General features: G+C 38.5%; 1 protein-coding gene across 1 annotated transcript in view; it reads left to right on the forward strand.

The window, feature by feature from the left end:
• The window catches only part of LOC126456171 (uncharacterized), a 126,789-nt gene that overhangs the window by 92,069 nt on the left and 13,643 nt on the right, over positions 1–21,077 (forward strand). Inside the window, exons 10-13 of the mRNA XM_050091928.1 lie at positions 5,122–5,266; positions 8,704–8,855; positions 14,736–14,882; positions 18,793–18,995. Of these exons, the coding sequence (XP_049947885.1) occupies positions 5,122–5,266; positions 8,704–8,855; positions 14,736–14,882; positions 18,793–18,995 (647 nt within the window). The remainder of the gene's footprint in view (positions 1–5,121; positions 5,267–8,703; positions 8,856–14,735; positions 14,883–18,792; positions 18,996–21,077) is intronic.

Consider the following 21,077-nt stretch of genomic DNA (forward strand, 5'->3'; position numbering starts at 1 on the left):
CGAAAGAATATGTGTTTTTTAACACAAACTTATGTTTTTTAAAATTGACCTCCTATATTTTTTCTTCAGCAATCCATAGCATGACAAAGCACATACACAATGGCGTTGATTGCATCGAAATATTCCCATTACATCCCAAGATATTGAGACACGAAGTTGACACTTGAAACACCCAACATGCGCTGCTAGCGCACCTCCTGAGGCTCAGGCGTGAACCCCATGCTGCTCATAGTCGCGATGTGATTGACATGTGTAATCACACCTCCAAGACCTCGACATCGTCCTAGAACACGCACAGATGAACGTGCTGAAGTTGCTGTGCTCACTACCATAGCTGTGAATCCTCAAATCAGCACACGTCAAATTGAACGTGAAGTTGGTGTGTCAAAATCAAGTGCACAGCGTATTCTTAAACGTCATAAATTTCATCCTTACTATGTTCATTTACACCAGGATGTTCATGGAAATGACTTCCGCAATAGGGTAACATTTTGTCGGTAGGCTCAGCAAAAACTTCTGACTAATCCAAATTTTGTTGCAGATGTTCTCTTTACCGACGAGGCATCATTTTCCAACAAAGGAATTGTCAATTTGAGGAATATGCATTATTGGTCCATAGACAATCCAAAATGGCTCCGTCAGGTAGAGCATCAACGTCCGTGGAAAGTTAACGTTTGGTGTGGGATTATTGGCGATACCATTATCGGACCTTTCTTTATAAATGGCACCCAAAATGGCAGACAATACTCCAGATTTATATGAAACAATCTTCCTGTTCTCTTGGACACCATACCTCTGAATCGGAGAATGGTCATGTGGTGTCAGCATGACAGATGCCCTGCACATAACGCCTTACGAGCACGACGACTTCTGAACCGGAAGTTCCCTGGTAGGTGGATTGAACGAGGTGGCCCAGTTAGGTGGCCTGCCTGATCTCCAGACCTTACACCGCTGGATTATTTTCTTTGGGGAGCAGTGAAGGATGCTGTTTACCAACATGAACCAACAACACCAGAGGACATGAAGCAACGCATTATTGATGCTTGTACAGCCATCAAAGAGGAAACAGTAGCACGAAGTAGGGCATCCTTCATCCGCAGAGTGACCCTATGTATGCAAGCCAATGGGCATCACTTTGAGCATGAGATGTGAACGCTACGTTTAGTATGTAGTGCTGGTATCACAGTGGAAGTTTCTACAAAGGGCCATTTTACCCAGTGATGTTAAGAAACATTTGTTTGCAACAATTTGTCATTTAACACATTAGATAAACATAATATTGATAATTATGTGATAATAAAACTAATTGGTTAAACATGTTTACATTCATCTTCTATGTCCTACCTGAAATCAAAACATTTTTACCTAAACAATGGTAAAACTTTTAGTCCACTTGCTTGTTTCACTAAAACCATCAACATGAATTTTACTATTACGAGTGAATGATGAATTGTCACTTGCGCTATATCAACAGTAAAGTAAAGTTTTAACGTTGAACGGCATTACCTTTTAAGTAATGGATTAATGATAAGCGAAGTTAACTTTGTGACTCATGTTGCAGTACACAGATATGTTACAGAACCGCGTCACTCTAGCCTGTGGGATAAATACCTGCTGGAATGTACGACATTAATGCAGGATGGCAGCAGACCGTATTATTCGTTTCGGACCTCTTGATAAGTATGGAGGTGTGATTACACATGTCAATCACATCGCGACTATGAGCAGCATGGGGTTCACGCCTGAGCCTCAGGAGGTGCGCTAGCAGCGCATGTCAGGTGTTTCAAGTGTGAACTTCGTGTCTCAATATCTCGGGATGTAATGGGAATATTGCGATGCAATCAATGCCATTGTGTATGTGCTTTGTCATGCTATGGATTGCTAAAGAAAAAATATAGGAGGTCGATTTAAAAAAACGTAAGTTTGTGTTAAAAAACACATATGCTTTCGTTTTAGAATGTTTCCAAATATGTACATTCATGGGCCCCAGCACTACATTGATACCGGTGAAAGTCGTTTTCCAATAGCTGTTATTGTCCCAGAGATATTTTGGGTGGACAAGATAGCTGGGACACCCTGTATACCGAGGGTCTCACTGAAGCCTTCACAGACCATGATTACCTCGCAACTTAGTACAACAACAAATCTCTCGTGACTTATCTTTTCAGTCTCCCACTACCTCCCAAAGTCCCACCATCTTGCCACAGAGGAACAACGCAGTACCTCAGTAACTCAACGCCACCCAGAACTGGAGCAACTGAATTGCATTCTCTGCCAGGGTTTCGACTACCTCTCATTATTCCCTGAAATGAGAAATGTCCTGCCGACTATCCTTCTCACCCCTCACACAGAGGTATTCCGCCATCCACCGAACCTACACAATATACATATAGACAGCCCCGCTCCCAAACGCTTACCTCATGGCTCATACCCCTGTAATAGACCTAGGTGCAAGACCTGTCCCATACATCCTCCCACTTCCACCTCCTACTCCGGTCCTGCCACGAACATCTCCTATCCCATCAAAGGCAGGGCCACCTGTGAAAACAGTCACATGATCTGCAAGCTAAGCTGCAACCACTGTGCTGCATTCTAAGTGGGCACGACAACTAATAAGCTGTCCACATGAATGGCCACCAACAAACTGAGGCCAAGAAACAAACGGACCACCTAGTTGCTGCCAAACATGACATCCTTCATTTCAATGATACTAGTTCACAGCCTGTGCCACATGGGTCCTTACCACTATTACCAGATTTTCTGAATTCTGCAGGTGGGTACTTTCCCTGCAATATATCGTATGTTCCCCTAACCCGCGTGGCCTCAATCCTCTCTAGTCCCTGTCCTTCACCTACCTATCTCCCCCCCCCCACCCCCCCCACCTTTTCCCTGCACTCTGTCTAACCTCCTGACTGCACATAGCTGTCTTACTCTCTTTCCAACTTGTCCCTGCGCACTCCCCGGCAGCACTGCACTGTCTGCTACCCCTACCTTACTATCCCTCCCCCTCCATGCCCCAGCCTCCTCCTTACCCCCACCCACTCACCATTCCCATCGTGCACTGGTGCTGCTACTTACAGTGTGGCTACGTGTGCCTGAGACTGCAGTCATGTGTGTGTGAGTTGTCTTTTTGCACAAGCACGCAGGCACTAAGAAGACGAACACTAATTACCTTATCTCTCTGCTATTGTGCTCCTTCAGTCATTTAGTCATACTGTTCTCAGACTTAACACAGCTTCTTATCACTTGCAAGAAAATTTTAAGCAGTTTTGTATATAATACACAGGTATCAAATGCCATCCAGTATGATCTTCATGTTATTTGTAACTCCTAAACCAAATATTAGTATTGCAACCCTAATGACAAATGTAGCAATATAATTAGTCTATCTAAAAAGAAAGATGATGAAACTTACCAAACAAAAGCGCTGGCAGGTCGATAGACACACAAACAAACACAAACATACACACAAAATTCTAGCTTTCGCAACCAATGGTTGCCTCGTCAGGAAAGAGGGAAGGAGAAGGAAAGACAAAAGGATATGGGTTTTAGGGAGAGGGTAAGGAGTCATTCCAATCCCGGGAGCGGAAAGACTTACCTTAGGGGGAAAAAAGGACAGGTATACACTCGCACACACACACATATCCATCCACACATACACAGACACAAGCAGACATTTGTAAAGGCAAAGAGTTTGGGCATTTTTTGGGCAGAGATGTCAGTCGGGGCGGATGTACAGAGGCAAAGATAAAGTTGAAAGACAGGTGAGGTATGAGCGGCGGCAAATTGAAATTAGCGGAGATTGAGGCCTGGCGGATAGCGAGAAGAAAGGATATGCTGAAGGGCAAGTTCCCATCTCCGGAGTTCTGACAGGTTGGTGTTAGTGGGAAGTATCCAGATAACCCGGACGGTGTAACACTGTGCCAAGATGTGCTGGCCGTGCACCAAGGCATGTTTAGCCACAGGGTGATCCTCATTACCAACAAACACTGTCTGCCTGTGTCCATTCATGCGAATGGACAGTTTGTTGCTGGTCATTCCCACATAGAACGCTTCACAGTGTAGGCAGGTCAGTTGGTAAATCACGTGGGTGCTTTCACACGTGGCTCTGCCTTTGATCGTGTACACCTTCCGGGTTACAGGACTGGAATAGGTGGTGGTGGGAGGGTGCATGGGACAGGTTTTACACCGGGGGCGGTTACAGGGGTAGGAGCCAGAGGGTAGGGAAGGTGGTTTGGGGATTTCATAGGGATGAACTAAGAGGTTGCGAAGGTTAGGTGGACGGCGGAAAGACACTCTTGGTGGAGTGGGGAGGATTTCATGAAGGATGGATCTCATTTCAGGGCAGGATTTGAGGAAGTCGTATCCCTGCTGGAGAGCCACATTCAGAATCTGATCCAGTCCCGGAAAGTATCCTGTCACAAGTGGGGCACTTTTGGGGTTCTTCTGTGGAAGGTTCCGGGTTTGAGGAGATGAGGATGTGGCTCTGCCTTCCCTCTTTCCTGACGAGGCAACCATTGGTTGCGAAAGCTAGAATTTTGTGTGTATGTTTGTGTTTGTTTGTGTGTCTATCGACCTGCCAGCGCTTTTGTTTGGTAAGTTTCATCATCTTTCTTTTTAGATATATTTTTCCCACGTGGAATGTTTCCCTCTATTATATTCATAATATAATTAGTCTCAGATATGGTGTTCCTTTTCTCTGCAACTTTACTGAAATGCCCACAGACCAACACATTTCACTGCAGAATACAGTCCCTTAATTTTTGAATTTGCATTTGCACACATTTTATAGGAGCAATGGCAATGATGTGTTTTATTATTATTATTATTATTATTATTTTAAAGCCACTTTCATGAAACAGATTCTCATTTATTCCAAGTGTCCTTAAGCACTGTTCTCTGGCTGGTCTCCAAACAGTGTTGAAACTCAGAAATAGAAATGAAAATATCTAAGACTAGAGTACAGTTCATTATACATAATGTGAACCTTTAAAAATGTGCTCCTTCATACAATAAAAAGCAGTAAATTTGTTTTCAGAATAATAAAGCCTTTAGACTAATTTTGATCAATAGATTTTGTATTGCATATATTCAGTTCACATTTTTTATGTCTTTATGTAGGTTTCACAGTATCCATTGGAACCATAAGCAGTGTGCCATTTCTTTATGGAGCAGGTGATATCATTAAGAAACTGGGCAATGTGAACATTATTATTCTTGCATTTTTCTCCCATGCAGCAAGGCTTATGGGCTATTCAATGATCGAGTAAGTAAATTTATATTTCAATTACATTTTGAAACAGAATTTGGCAATATCCACATTAATTATATAGATATGCCAGATAAATGAATCTATCACATTTTTACTTGTGGTAACAGAAATGTTTATTCTGCATCGGCATTTGCTGTGTATCATACTTAGTAACAAAGTACATATAAAAATATGTGAACCATCAGAACATATCAGTGAACTTGAAGAATTCACTTAAACATCTTGGTCCATAGATATCAGTATGAAGGAGAACTTTCTGGAATGTGGTATCCGTCAAGAAACTAGCATCCATAAACAGATTTTGTACACATGTACCATTAAAATAATAATAAACAGTCCCATAATCAGTGACTGTTATTCAAGACTCTTAATCACAGCTTTGTTGGAGGTGCCTCTATGTTGAGTTAGTAGCTTTCACAATGAGCAAGAAAAAAAATGTTGTGTATGTGTTGTTGCACAATGTGCAGTAAAATAACTTCTTGCAATTGAAACTGTTGGACCACAGAAAAAAATTCAATTTCCTCATAAAAATTCTTTAAAAGTATAGAACTTATGCAGAAAAAGTAAGAAGTTATTTGTTTTGTAGTTGTGTAGTAAACACAAATAATGTTTTTGTTTGAAATGACTTTTTTTTCTGCAAACAATAAATGATTAAATAAAAAGCCAAAGAAATTTACTTATTTATTTATTTAGTCCTTCTAATCCAACATGTATAGAATATATACAAGGATATTGGACATGGTTAATCCATTACAACATAAAATAAAATTTGCATTGCATTCCTAAGGGCTAGATATTTAATTAATTTAGCAAAGAATCGTATATACAACAAACATTAGAGACAACATGCAACATAGAATATTCATAATGCATATTTATTTTTGTCATTTGGTTTCTAGGTACTCTGTCAGACTGTAAAAGCAATGATCAATTAAACACGCCTTTAGTTCAGCCTTAAAACTTCTGAGTTTACTTACTGATTTAATATGGTTAGGCAGATTATTGTAACTTTTTATCCCAACATGTAGAGTGCCTTTTTTGCACAAAGTTGTTCTCAGCTGTTTCGTATGAAGATCAGATTTTTGTCTTGTATTGTATGCATGTATATCTTCATTTTTAATAATATATCTGGGTGTCTATCAATATATTGTTTTATGAAAACTGACATTTCATAGATAAAAATGCAAGGAAGAGGAAGAAATGCCTTTTTTTAGTATGAATCTGCATGATTTCCTATTGTTTACCCCTTCAGTGATTCTTAATATTCTCTTTTGTATCTTGAAAAGTTTAATATTTGCTGTTGCATTGCCCCAGAAGATTGTGCCATTTTTAATTACAGAATGCACATAGGAGTTGCGTTCATTTGACAGGTTGGCTTTGCTGCAACAATTTTTTTAAAATCCTTATCATGTAGCAGGTTTTGCTTAGTTTCCTTTGCAGATACTCAATATGAACCTCCGATTTTGCATTTTGTGTTGTTCTGGAGCCTGAATCCCAGAAATTTTGTGCTGTCAACACTTTCAAGAACTCTGTCTCTTAATTCTATTTGTATGTTTGGGTGGTGCTTCCCTTTTAGATTGTAGAAGTTCATTGATACTGTCTTTTCTTTGTTTATAATTAGCTTGTTATAGCTGAACCACTTTGTACACTGTTCATTGTGTGGATAACAGAGTCTTTTAGTTCTTCTTCTGTTTTCCCACTTATAAGGAAACTTATACCATCTGCAAATTGGAGAGTAGTTTGGCAATCCTTGTTGTATATAAGATCATTGACATAGAGGAGAAACAGAATGGGTCGTCATACTGATCCTTGAGGGACGCCATATTTCACATTTTCATATCCTGAACAGTAGTAGATAATTTTGTTATGGTCAGTATATTGCACTTCAACCATCTGTTCGCGGCCACATAGGTATGTCCTGAGCCACTCATTGGATATACCTCTAATTCCTAATTGGTCAAGCTTCTGCAGTAGGGCATTATGGTCAGTGATGTCGAAAGCCTTGGATAAATCAAGACATATGGCTGTCACAAATTCACTCGCATCTAGTTTAGCGTAGATTTCATTAAGAAATTCAGATATTGCGCTCTCAGTTGAATAGCCTTTCCTGAAACCATGCTGTGAGGAAGAGAGAATTTTATGTTTATTTAGGAAATCAGACAATCTCTTATTAAAAAAAAATTCAAAAATTTTTGAAAATACAGGCAGTGGGGCTATTGGCCTGTAATTTGAAATGTCTTCTGTGGATTTCCTTTTTTGAGCAGTGGTTTCAGTTTTGCAGTTTTTAAGCATGAAGGGAAAGTTCCTGATGCCAGTGAGCTGTTGCACAAGTGTGTCAAGGGTTCAGCTAAGGCAAGAGAGCATTTTTTAATAATCACATCTAGTATTCCATCAGTTCCACATGAGTACCCTTTTTTCAAGGTTTTTATAACTGATAAAATTTCTTCTGTATTTGTGGGTGAAAGGTTCAATAATGAGATATATTTCTTATGCTATTGGATGATGGAGGTGATATTTTGTTATGTTCTTCCAGTCCACTCACCAACTGTTCACTTAGGTTTGCAAAATATTTGTTGAAAGTTTCTGCAATTTTTGTTGGGTAGGAAATCATTTGTCCTTAATTTGTCCTCCCCTGGCAATAAATTGTTAATGAGTTTCTGAGCAGAAGACACAAGTGAATCCAAGAATGGAAAGTCCAGAATTGAATTAAAACAAGGAAAGGATAGATTGCTGCTTACCACACAGAGGAGGCATTGAATCACAGACAGGCACAATAAAAAAGACTGCTAAAATATTAAGTTTTCAGACAAAGTCCTTCATCTGCAGCCAGTCCAGTACTACCCATGCCTTCTATCCCACCAACGCACCTCCTACTCTTTTCCCCTTGTTTACTTCTCTTCTATACCCTCTCCCTTCCTTCTCCTCCCCCCCCCCCCCTCCTCTTTCCCAACAGCCTCCTGACACTGCACCTAACAGCCTTATATCATCCCCACCACATCCTTACAGACACCCACAGGCAGTACAGCATCTTCCCCGACCCCTACTCTGCTTTTGCTCCCCATCCCACCTCGTGCCTTATCTTTCCTCCACAACCAAGTCCTGCAGATCGCTGCTCATGTCAGCTGCAGTCACTTTTGAGCCCCAACACCCAGAGACAATGGCCATGGGTATGTGAGTTAAGCCTGTGAGAGTGTGCGTATTTTCTATTTTGGAAAAAGAACTTTGTCTGAAACATTCATATTTTAGTAGTTTTTTTTCATTGTGCCTATCTGTGATTCAAAGCCTCTCCTATGTTGTGAGTAGCAATGTATCTGAACCCATGATACTCACGAAGAGAACAATATCTTTATTTTATATATGAGAAGAGTAATTTTAACTACTTATTTTTTTTTTTTTTTTTAATAAAGTTCTATTCTATTGATTTTTTTCAGGAGTCCATGGTGGGCTTTTCCCTTTGAAATAATTGAAGCAACAGCAGTGCATCTTATGTGGACAGCAGCTGCAACATACTGCACAATTCTGGCTCCCAGGTGGTTGCTAGCAACACTTATTGGTGTTCTTGGAATGTCACATTTCAGTTTAGGTAAGTTTTGTAAAATTCGTAACAATCCCTCTCTCCCTCTCTTCTTTAATTTTATGTTTCCCATTATTCTTCTCATCAGCTATTTTTAATTTAGTATTTATTTAATTCTTATTCAGTTGTTTCTCTGCATGAATGAGATCAAGGTCATAAAATACAACATTAGATATTCAATCTACTCACCAAGTGATGGCAGAATATACACATAAAAGGAGGTTATAATTAGGCAAGCATTTGGAGCCAGTTGCTCCTTCTTCAGGCAGAAGGGTTGAAGGTGACGGAAGATGGGTGAAGGAAAAGGACTGGAGAGGTCTACGAAAAGGGGTAGATTTTGAGAAAGTTGTCCAGAACCATGGGTCAGGGGAGACTTAGCAGACAAGAAAAGACTGGTTGATGGTAAGTCTTCCCTGACCTGTTGTTCTGGATGACTTTCCCAAAATCTACCCCTTTTACTAGACTTCTCCAATCCTTTTGCTTTACCCATCTTCCTTCCCCTTCAACCCTTCTACCTGAAGAAGGAGCACTGTCTCTGAAAGCTTGCCTTATTATAACCTCCTTTTATGTGTGTGTTCTGATGCCACTTGGTGAGTAGATTTTTTATCTGCCCAATTACATTATTTTGTCACAATTTGATTGTTTTAATTGTTAAATCATCACATATTCAAAACTTATTATCGAAAGGAAAATCACAACAAAACATTGAACTATGAACTCCAGGAATGAAAGACACCAATTAAAACAACAGCTTAAGCAACAACAAACACTATGGCAACAACAGCAATAAAGCGTTTTCTACATTTTATAAATCCCAGTTATGACAAGAATTGGAAAACGGACAGCCATGGCCAGATATTTGCTTGGAATCATGAAAAACTCAACTCAGGCTGCTTGTAACAGGTAGATAACCCGTGTCTTCCTTACATAAACATTTTTCTGGCGGATGTGAAGTACTCATATAGAAACCATATAATCTATTATTCGATTAATTTCATTGAATTACATTTCCATAATACAAGTAAACCTTAAATATTCCTGCAGTGAATATGAGTTTGGCAGGACAAATTCCTTCAGATTGCAACTAAAAACCTGTCTGTCAGTTAGTCTCCAACTCTTGTGGAGGTTTGTGGTTTCATTAGAATCATTTTTGTGAATAATATATGTCAGAAAGACTACATTCACACATGCAGTTTTATGCAGTTCTCTGCACTAGTCTATCCCATTCAAGATTTTTCATTTCTGTGTAATTACCTGTAGCTTACACCCACTTGAAGTTGTTTACTGCAGTGAAGCCTTGGTTTCACTCTACCATTTTTGGTCCCTCCCACATTCCACATTTCACTCCCTTAGCAAATCAAGTATTCCTTGATACCTTAGGATATTTTCCTGTCAATCTGTCCCTTCTCTTAGAGGAACTGTATAGCTGTATTAATAAGCTCGTTTCTCCACAGTGCAGCCCAATACTTCTTAATTAATTGTTCAGTCCATGCAGGAGAATTCGGCCTCATGCAAGACACTATTTTATAGTTTTACCCACACAAGTTTCAGCACTTTAAGTGCTATATTCACTGGGCTTTTTTGTTTATTTTCTTTCTCGTATGACATTATTTGAGTATGGTGGTAGTTCTATACCATTCATTCTGCAGCTTGTCATGATTTTTTGATGTTGGGGTGTTGTATGACTTTCTCGTGTTGTGTTAAAATATTTATTTCTTTTGATTTTGCCATCTTTGCTTTTACACACACACACACACACACACACACACACACACACACACATTTTTTATGATTTATCAGTCAAACACAAAGTTTCGGATGCCATTTCACTGCTAATCTTGAGCATTCGTCTGTAGCAGCACGTTCCAGTAGCTCTGTTCTCTTCTTGCCTGTACTGTTTATCATCCATGTTTTGCTTCCACATAAAGCCATATCCCAGACAAGTGATTTCGAAAAAGGTTTCCTAACACTCCATTTTATACTTGAAGTCAACATATTTCTCTTTTTCAGTAAAGCTTTTTATGCTATTGCCAGTCTCCATTTTATTTCCTCCTAGTTATTTTGCTGCCCAAGTAGCAAAATAGCTCTTCTCCTTTTAGTGCCTTGTTTCCTAATCTAGTTACTTCCGCACCACCAAGGGTAATTCAACTGCTATTTTTCTCTGCACTGTATTAGTCTTAATTACACTTTTGAATTGGTTAAGAACCATTTCATAATGTGCAGTTTCTTTACTGCTTGACATGAATCAGTTTCAGTTTAGTTCTGTTTGTCCTTTGACAAATCCATTTTCAAAATTTTTCTTAAAGAATGCATCAATGACAAACATGTTTCCACTTGCAAATTTTACTACTGTAGGACCTCTTGTAATTTCTAGTACCATACCCAAAGTGTCCCCCTCAAGAATATTGCTCAAGTGCATGGGACCCATAATAACCAAGACTAACATGGGATATTGAATATATACAAATATGGGGAATAAAAATGATCACAGTTTTGTCTGAGTCACGGGTATCACAGAAATGCTGAAGAACCTAAAGTGGCAAATATTTTAAGATAGACCCCAGCTATCCAATGAAAGCTTACTTACAAAGTTTTAAGGCTGTGTATTAAGTTATTAATTTAGGAATACTGACCTACACACTGCTTCCACAGGCACCACCAACACAGGCATTTAAATAGTCACTCTTAGGAAGTTATGAAAGGAATGAAGCAGAAGAACAATAAAGACATTAAAGATTTGTATTTGTAGATGAAATAATTTGGGGATAATATATAAAAGACATGGATGCATTTTAAGTAATAACAGGATACAGCACAAGGTCAATAACCAGACCAAAAAAATCAGCTCACTTCTACCTGGTATCTACTGTGGAATGAAATGTCCCATTAAGATCAAATCAGACTCTCCTTTATTCCCATAATAACATATGGCCTAAAAATCTGGACAACAACCAAACAGATAAACAACAAACAGCAAGCCGCAGTAATGAAGTTTGTACACTATACAGCCCAGCAAACTAGAAAAGGATAGGGTAAGTAATAAAAACATAAGGAAAGAACCTGAAGAGTACACATTCTCACTGGGTGGGGGAGAGAAGAAGTGCCAGGGGCCTGTTTCAAATGGTATGGGCTTGTCCAGCTAATTGATATTGTATAGCAAAACAATGGCTACATGCAAATGTAATTGGGAAGAAACCATTAGGATGACCAAGGAAGAGATAGTTGGACCAAGTGAAAGAGAATAAAGAAGAAGAGGAGTCATCTGGGATACAGCCCTGAGAGAAGAATGATTCACAGGCAGACACAATTAGAGAGCTCTCACAGACCACATTTGGGCAACTGAAGTGGGAAACCAATGTTTATTTTTGCTCTCCATGCATGAATGTAATGGGAGAAACCCTAATATGTGACACAATGGGAAGTAACTTTTGCTATTCACTTCAATGTTGTTTGAAGAGTATGGACTTAGAAGTAGATAGACATAAGCCCAATATGATATTACCCTAAAGAACCACTTTGTCCTCTCCAGGGCAGGAGCACCACAGATCCACTAAACAGTTTTGTTAAGAAAATAAGAACATCATTAGACAAGAACAATAAGTCTGCAAAAATGTGTGATCTCACAAAGGCTTTTGAGTCTGTAAATCACATCTTGCCTATTTACAAAATAACAGTTAAGTATGGCATTAGAGGCAATGCTCTACAGTGGCTTAAACCCTGCTTACTGTAAATAGGGCAAATTATTATTTAGCCAGGAAAACCAGATCTTAGGGCTTTCCACAAAGCTCCTTATCAAGCCAGATTTATTTCTTTTCCATGGGATTGATTTACCATTAAATATCAGTCCCCACCAGTTTCATTTGAGTTGTTATGTGTTAGTTGAAAATCAGGACTCTCAGTAGTTTAGAAACTTAGTTTCAGCTAAACGGATTGAATCTGAAAATCTTTTACACTCATATTATGCAGTTAAAGACCACACAGTCACAAAGTGACCAGATTAAGATTATTTACAACAATCAAGATATATTTAGGCAAAAATTTGAGCTCACACACACACATACACACGCACAGTACCAAACAAATTAAGTATCTTTGCATATGTGAAGTGAATATTATTACCTGCAACTGGTACGGATATGCAAAAAGTTGTACACAGAAATTATTTTAAATCTATAATTAGACAGATATTAAGTTTTGAGAACATTTGGCTAACAGAGCAGGCACACATATAGATACACAGAAAGTCATTCTTAATATTTCACCATACATCAGAAAGAACCAAGTCACTCATTCCAGAATGAGATTTTAACTCTGCAGTGGAGTGTGCGCTGATATGAAACTTCCTGGCAGATTAAAACTGTGTGCCCAACCGAGACTCGAACTCGGGACCTTTGCCTTTTGCGGGCAAGTGCTCTACCATCTGAGATACCGAAGCATGACTCATGCCCGGTACTCACAGCTTTACTTCTGCCAGTATCTCGTCTCCTACCTTCCAAACTTTACAGAAGCTCTCCTGCGAACCTTCAGGAGAGCTTCTGTAAAGTTTGGAAGGTAGGAGATGAGATACTGGCAGAAGTAAAGTTGTTAGTACCGGGCGTGAGTCGTGCTTCGGTAGCTCAGATGGTAGAGCACTTGCCCGCGAAAGGCAAAGGTCCCGAGTTCGAGTCTCGGTCGGGCACACAGTTTTAATCTACCAGGAAGTTTCAAGTCACTCATTATTTAAAAGAACTACAACTTAACTCTCCCATCCCTACATATTTATAAAATTGTTGTAAGATATGTAACAGGCAGCAATAAGTCAGGAAAAATTATTTTGTTCATACATAACCACAAAAGAGAGAGAAAATTTTCTACTTCCCACCATCCAACTCAGGTGGTATGCCTGAGCTCATCAACATATGAGAATGAAGATTTATATTAAATTAAAATGGGAAAAGTTATTGCAGGAGAAGTTAAGTCCACTAAAAAAGAAAGCTGTGCAAGCCAATGAAATAGAAATACTATTACCTACTGGATGAATTCATGAAGGATGAACTGGCAATTTGTAGACAAGTACAACAGGGTGAGTCCAGTCATAGCAGTCAGAGAAATTGGTCATGTGTGTGTGAGTTGTGCTTGCGTCTGTTTGTGTGTGTGTGTTTTGTCTACTTTAGAAGGAGGTCTTTTGGCTGAAAGCTCACTTGTTTAGCAGTCTTTCTGTTGTGCCTATCTGCAACTGAGCATCTCCACTATGTGGTGAGTAATAATCTAACCTTTTCATAATATTGTCATTATTCCGTCCTGGATTTCCATTGCTTGAATTGGTAATTTGAGTTGAATAAAATTTGTTGCTTATCCCACTAAATATACATAGCTGTTGATTCATAAAATATCATTTCATAGTTATATCATTTCTTATTAATGTAAAAATTACTCTAACAACAGTGTGAATTTGTGCCATATATGTTATTTAGGCATGGATGTCATGAGACAAATAAACCACAATTCAGAAATATAACTACTTTTGAAAAAGAACAAAATTAAAAATGACAGGTAATAGGCTACGTATAAATGACAAATTGTGCTTCAACAAGTTGCCAAATTGTTTAAAAATTTTTTAAGAGAAATGTCTTCATAAATTGAAAAAAGTGATTGTAATCATTCAAGGAATTTTTATGTGACAGATTTGGCAATTTATTGTTATTATATGACACTACTTATGTTATGAAGCAGATTATGTAAACTAGCATTCTAAGAGTACCTTAATCCTTGATGTAGCATGCAGTAACTTTTAGAAATATATTTAAGAAATATAATTATTGTGATATTCTTATTTGAGACTTCTACAACAGACATGTGCAGCTTTCTTTATGCATCATCAAAATTTTACTCTAATTTTATCAATTTCAGGACGTGGCAGTGGAAGTTTCTTTGGGGGCATATTAATTGGTAAAATTGGAACTCGTGAGTCCTTTAGAGCCATGGGAATCATAGCTATAGCAGGAGGTGTTGCTTACTGGTTACTACATCGATACTGGTTGCGAGAAGTTGAAATACGTAACAGACAGAGGGCAGTTGAAGTGGAAGGTTAGTTTATATTTAATAGAACAATGATGTCAATGTTATTGTTAGAAATGTTATGTCTAAGGTTCTTTTACTATTACAGTAACCACAAGTTAAAAAATATAAATATGGTTCTATCCCCAAACAACTGAATTCATACAAGTTGATTGTGAGAAAACAAAGGAGCAGCTTGATTTCAGGATTGACCAGGGTGCGTGCCCTAAACAAGAGAAAAGAAATATGTTACTAAAAGACTTTAAAATGTTTTGCAATAGATACAGTTGCATAAGCATCTCTCATAAATGAAAGTAAGATTCCCACTGAACACAGATTGGAAAATCCCCCAACTAATGGAAAGTGTGTGTGCTGGTGCAAGAAGTATGAGAAAGTCCTTAAAACTAACCCATGTCACTGGAAGAGACGGTCTAATGTACCAACAATAAGTGAAAACTATTAAGGGAAGAAAAGAGAAAGGTTCATAAGAGTACAGAAAGAAGGCACTTGTAAACAGTTTTGAAATTTACAAAAGTGAGAAATTTACAGAACCCTCAAAGCTGAATAGTAATGGTGTCAGCCACTGAATTCGAGTGCAGTAAAAGAAGTAGAAAACACTTGCGACAACAGAAAATCACTGTCAACATATTTGAGCTATGAATAAACCACTTGTCAGCAATAGGTGACACATTGGGAACTGATGGTGTAGCAGGTAGACCAGACCTTGAGACTGATAACAGGAGAGAAATAATCTATAAAATGATCACTGCAACAATGATGCTCAGTGGATTGTATAAAACCGTATGTGGAAAATCTCTGGAAAAAATGGCATAGGTTACAAATTAAATTTGACACTCTTTTAATGCTTTTTGACAGCTTGAGCTCCATAACAATATCATATTTTGTTTCTTCTTCCCCACTCACTGCCACTCACACACACATTGAGCTCCATAAAGCCTATTATGAAGGAGAGCCTACAGGAATGTGGAACAAGTCAAATTATTCATTAACAGGAAGAGGCATCCACTGTAGGCAATGTATGCAAAGTAAGACTCTTCAAGCTTTCCTGGCGGATTTGTTGTAAATAGTCTTCATGGGTTTGCTGCTGGATTATGTTGTGCAAATTCCACAATATTTCCTCAGAGCAGCCGTCTGACATCTTCAGGTGGTTCAGCTTTGCTAGTGGCTAGGTACGACAAATTAAAAATCTGTTTAGAACGATTGTTAGTGAACTAAAGTTCTGTTTTACTTTGCGTTTGAGTATCTGGAAGTTTCCAATCTCCTGTCCGATGTCTATCAGAGACATGTGATAGACTTTTGCACTCAGAAAATAAAACTACATTTTGAATTCTAGAAAGGGATGTGGTAGTCTATATGGCAATTATTCTTATTTCTAGTGTTGTGCTTGTCAGTTTCACATTTCATCCTAATTCATTTGTTAACCACAAATACCACAAGAAAGTAGCTGTACTGAAATGTGAGTATAAAAATTCCAAGATCTCTGTATTGGATTTTGCAGGCTGTTTGACTTTTGCAAGATGTTTTGTTATCTACTTTACATAATATTCTTACTGCATATTTATGTAGAATAAATACTTTCAGACCTTTGTTGTACAGTGCCACACATTTGTGGTATAGGACAGTATCGAGTTAAGTATGCTAGCAATCATTTCTTTAGGGCAGTGCAATGAGAGAAATTTCTAAGAGCATAGCATCAAAAGTCGGCTGGTTTGGTTAATTTACCAACAGCATCAATTTATTATCTGTCTGGATACTTAGCAACATCACATATGCAGTCTCATCCAGTGATAGCCCTTTAATCTCTGCTTCTGGTACCTGTAAGTAATTTTTATTTCTTTGAAACTGCGTAATATTGTAGGACTTGGTAAGATTAAGAGTTAAGCTGTTTGCTGTGAGCCATTTGTAAGCCTGTTACATTATTTCTCAGACTGTGTGTGATATGGATGTCCTTTGGCTCTTTATCCATATACTTGTGCCATTAGAAAAGATTACAGTTTTGAAGAGTCCTCCAATGTCCAATCATTTAAGCAGGTCATAAACAGAAGTGGATGAAGTACCAAACATTGTGCACATCACCATATCTTATCCTCACTCTGAATTTATTTATTCCTGTCATATTATTTGTTAATGTGAGCCTCTACATTCTGTTGTAAAGATATGACTTCATTGATGCAATGAGTATGCATTTAATATTGTAAAATTTTACTTTTCCTAATAGAATTTCGTGATCTGTACAACCAAAGGCCTTGACTAAAATCACAGTAAATGCCAACAGGGTCATTTTTCTTGTTTAGTTTTCTCAGGACATAGTTTGTGATACCATACAGTGCTTTATCTTTTGTGAAGTCTTTACAAAAGCCAAACCGAGCTTTTATTTAAAGGGTATTGTCAGAAAGGATATTCTGTTACAAGCTTAACTTTCAAACATTTTTGTTAATACATGAAGGAGAGAGATAAGCCTATAATTAAAGGTAACTTGCTAATCATGTCTTTTAAAAATCAATGTAAATACTGTATATTTCAGTCTTTAGTGAAATATATGTCAGCTCACTGATTACAGGGTAAGAAAGGAGGGGGGGGGGGGGGGGGAGCAAGCTTTTGGATATAATAACATTATAACCAGAAGGGTTGCTAATTCTCAGTGTTCTAATGATTTTTGTGATCTGTTTGGTGGTTGATGTTGCAAAACTGATGTCTGCTGGTGGAGTATGTAGTTCCTGTCTAAATGAATTTAACATTTCAATTTTCTGCAGGGCACTTTCTCTCCCTGTGTTTCCAGCTGTTGTTAAAAAGAATTCATTGGAATTAGTGGCCAATTATTTGAGGTTAACATCATCTGTCTCGCTGCTTTGTCATTAAAGGCCTGAGAAAAGAGATGCTTTGATGCATTTTGCATGTCTGGTACACTAATATAGACTGCTTAATAACACCAAAATTCTGTGTGGCCTTAATGATGCTCCATTCACTGAAGTACAGCAACTAGAAATACTTACAATAGGATTTTTGACTATGAAACCATTCCTTGAATACCCTGCTTATGTTTCTTTTCCAAACGCACTGAAGACTTCAGTCATTCCAACTAGCTTCTTTAACATCCAAGATAGTGAAATGAATTAATAGTGGAGAACCAGCCTTTTAAATAATGAAATAATGTGTGTACAGAGTGTGCAATTATTTTTGCAATATTTTAGGGTTTTTGTAATTAATGTGATAGCTGCACAAATGACACAGATGTGGTTGTTTTTGTGGTCTTCAGTCCAAAGATTGGACATAGTTCTCCACGCTAGTCTATGCTGTGCAGTTCTCTTCATTTCAGCATAACTGTTGCAACCCACATCTGCTCGAGCATGCTTACAGTAGTTGAAATTTGGTCTTACTTTACAATTTTTAACTCCTCTCCATTCACATTTCCTTCCATTAGCAATAAATTTGTCTGTTCCTTAATGCTTCACTTTGTGTCCCATTAACAGCTCCCTTCCTTTAGTCAAGTTAAGAACACTAATATGATGATGATGATGATGATGATGATGATGATGATGATGAAATCCCATACTCCATAACAGAGCATAGGGGACAATGCGGGAGACCTAGACCGCTGTACTAGGCAAGGTCCTAGTGGAGGTTGTTTGCCTTTGCCTTCCTTCAACAATAATGGGGTTGAATGATGATGAAGATGATGATGATGAAGATGACACAACAACACTCAGTTATCTCGAGGCAGGTGAAAATCCCTGACCCCGCCGGGAATCAAACCCTGGACCCCATACTCGGCAAGCGAGAACGCTACCGCGAGACCACAAGCTGCGGACAACACTAATCTAATATAAAACACACTAATATAAGACATTGAAACAAATTTAAAGCTATGCCCATACTTTTCTTTCATCAGAGGCTGATGAAGCTGCTGCAGCTACACTACAGGACAAAGAAGGCAACGCAGCAGACCGTGACCCTCAGAAGGAGGTGTCTATTAGCATGGAACGACTCAGCCTGGTTATAGAGCTTAACCACAGGGGCAGCCTTACTTCACTTGATCTCGGCTCACAGCTCCCTGGCTATCGCAGTCGACGTGGCTCTTGTGCCAACACAAAGGTGAGACTCTTACTTTGTTTAATGAAATTTTCAGTTTCTGTACTGTTCAGTTTCTGTAGATTGTAACTCATGGTCTGGAGAACTGTGTGTTTGGTAAATGGATTAAGGATGAAAAAGATCCACCATGGTTTAACAATGAATGAGCAAATGATGAAAGACAAAGGTTAGCACAGATTTGTGCGTCTGTGATAAGATGTATGCGGGAAGCATACAACAACCACCGCTGTCATAACTTAGTAAAAGATATGGCTGAGACCCTGAGAAAATTCTGGTCCTATGTAAAACTGCTAAGCGGGTCTAAGGATTCCGTGCAGGTACTCATTGACCACTCTGGTGTGGCAGTTGAAGACAGCAAAATGAAAGTCTAAATTTTAAGTTTTGCTTTTAAGAAATCATTCGCACAATTGTACAAACATACCATCATTTGACCATCAAACAGATTTTGTACAGACAACGTAGTAATTAGCATCCCTGGTGTAGAGAAACAACTGAAGGAGTAGAAAACAAATAAGTCACCAGGTCCGGATGGAATTCCAATTCAGTTTTATGAAGAGTATTTCATAGCATTGGCCCCTTACTTAGCTTGTATTTATCATGAATCTCAAAATCTCAGTTTGGTTTTACAAAGAGGGCTCTATGGCATTGGCTCTTTACTTAGCTTGCATTTATCAAGAATCTCTCAACCAACACAAAGTACCAAGAGACTGAAAAAGGTGCAGCTGATTCCTGTACATAAGAAGGGTAAAAGAATGGATCCACAAAATGACAGACTAATACACTTAATATCAGTTTGCTGCAGAATTCTTGAATATATTCTCAGTTTGAATATAATAAATTTTGATGACACCGAGGATCTTATGTCCACGAATCAGCACAGTTTTAGAAAGCGTCACTCTTGTGAAACTCAGCTTGCCCTTTTCTCACAGAATATACTGCAAATTACAGACAAAGGGCAAGAGGCAGAATCCACACTTCTAGATTTCCAGAAAACATTTGACATGGTGGCCCTCTGCAGACTGTTAATGGATATGTCAGTGGCTCCAAGGCTTTTTAAGTAATCACACCCAGTATGTTGTCTTCGACAGTGAGTGCTCATCAGAGACAAGGTATCGTCAGGAGAGCCCCAGGTAAGTGTGATAGGACCGCTATTATTTTCTGTATACGTAAATGATCTAACAAGCAGGGTGAGCAGCAATCTGTGACTGTTTACTGATGATGCTGTGGCACATGGAAAGGTGTCGTCATTTTGTGGTTGTAGGAGAATGCAAGGTGACTTAGACAAAATTTCTACTTTGTGGATGAGTGGCAGCTGGCTCTAAATGAAGAAAAATGTAAGTTAATGAGGATGAGTAGGAAAAGCAAACCCATTATGTTTGGACACAGCATTAGTGCTGTCCCCCTTGTCACAATCATGTCATTTAAATGTCTGGGTGTAACATTGCAAAACTGTGTGAAATGGAACAAGCATGTGAAGATTGTGGTAGGGAAGGTGCATGGTTAATATCATCATTTTATTGGGAGAATTTCAGAAAGTGTGGTTCATATGTAAAGAAGACCACATATAGGATGCTGCTGTTACCAATTCTTGAGCACTGCTTGAGTGTTTGGGATCTGCACCAGGTCGGATTAAAGGAAGACAGTGAAGCAGATAAGAGGTGGGTGCTAGATTTGTTACTGGTATGTTCGAAGAGCATGCAAGCTTTACAGAAATGCTTTGGCAACTCAAATGGGAATCCCTGGAGGGAAGGCAGCTTTCTTTTTGAGGAACACTATTGAGAAAATTTAGAGAACCGGCATTTGACGCTATCACTGATTGATTAACTTGCATAAAACAAACCAGACATCTGGTTTCCATGATGAGCTATTGTAATAGAACTAAACCTCCTTTCAACATAAAATATATACTTGCATACAGCACTTTTCTTACCATTTCACTTGATATAAAATGTTACAAATGATAGTTATGTGATGGCCAATCGAGATACTTGCAAATTTTAATTTTCTGTCAACTCACCATTACCTGTGGTGTGACTAGTGGTCAGGCCAGACTTATTGCACCAAAAAACCTGATCCCTCAAAAAT

This window comes from Schistocerca serialis, chromosome 1 (genome assembly GCF_023864345.2).
Source record: "Schistocerca serialis cubense isolate TAMUIC-IGC-003099 chromosome 1, iqSchSeri2.2, whole genome shotgun sequence".
NCBI classification, from domain to species: domain Eukaryota; kingdom Metazoa; phylum Arthropoda; class Insecta; order Orthoptera; family Acrididae; genus Schistocerca; species Schistocerca serialis.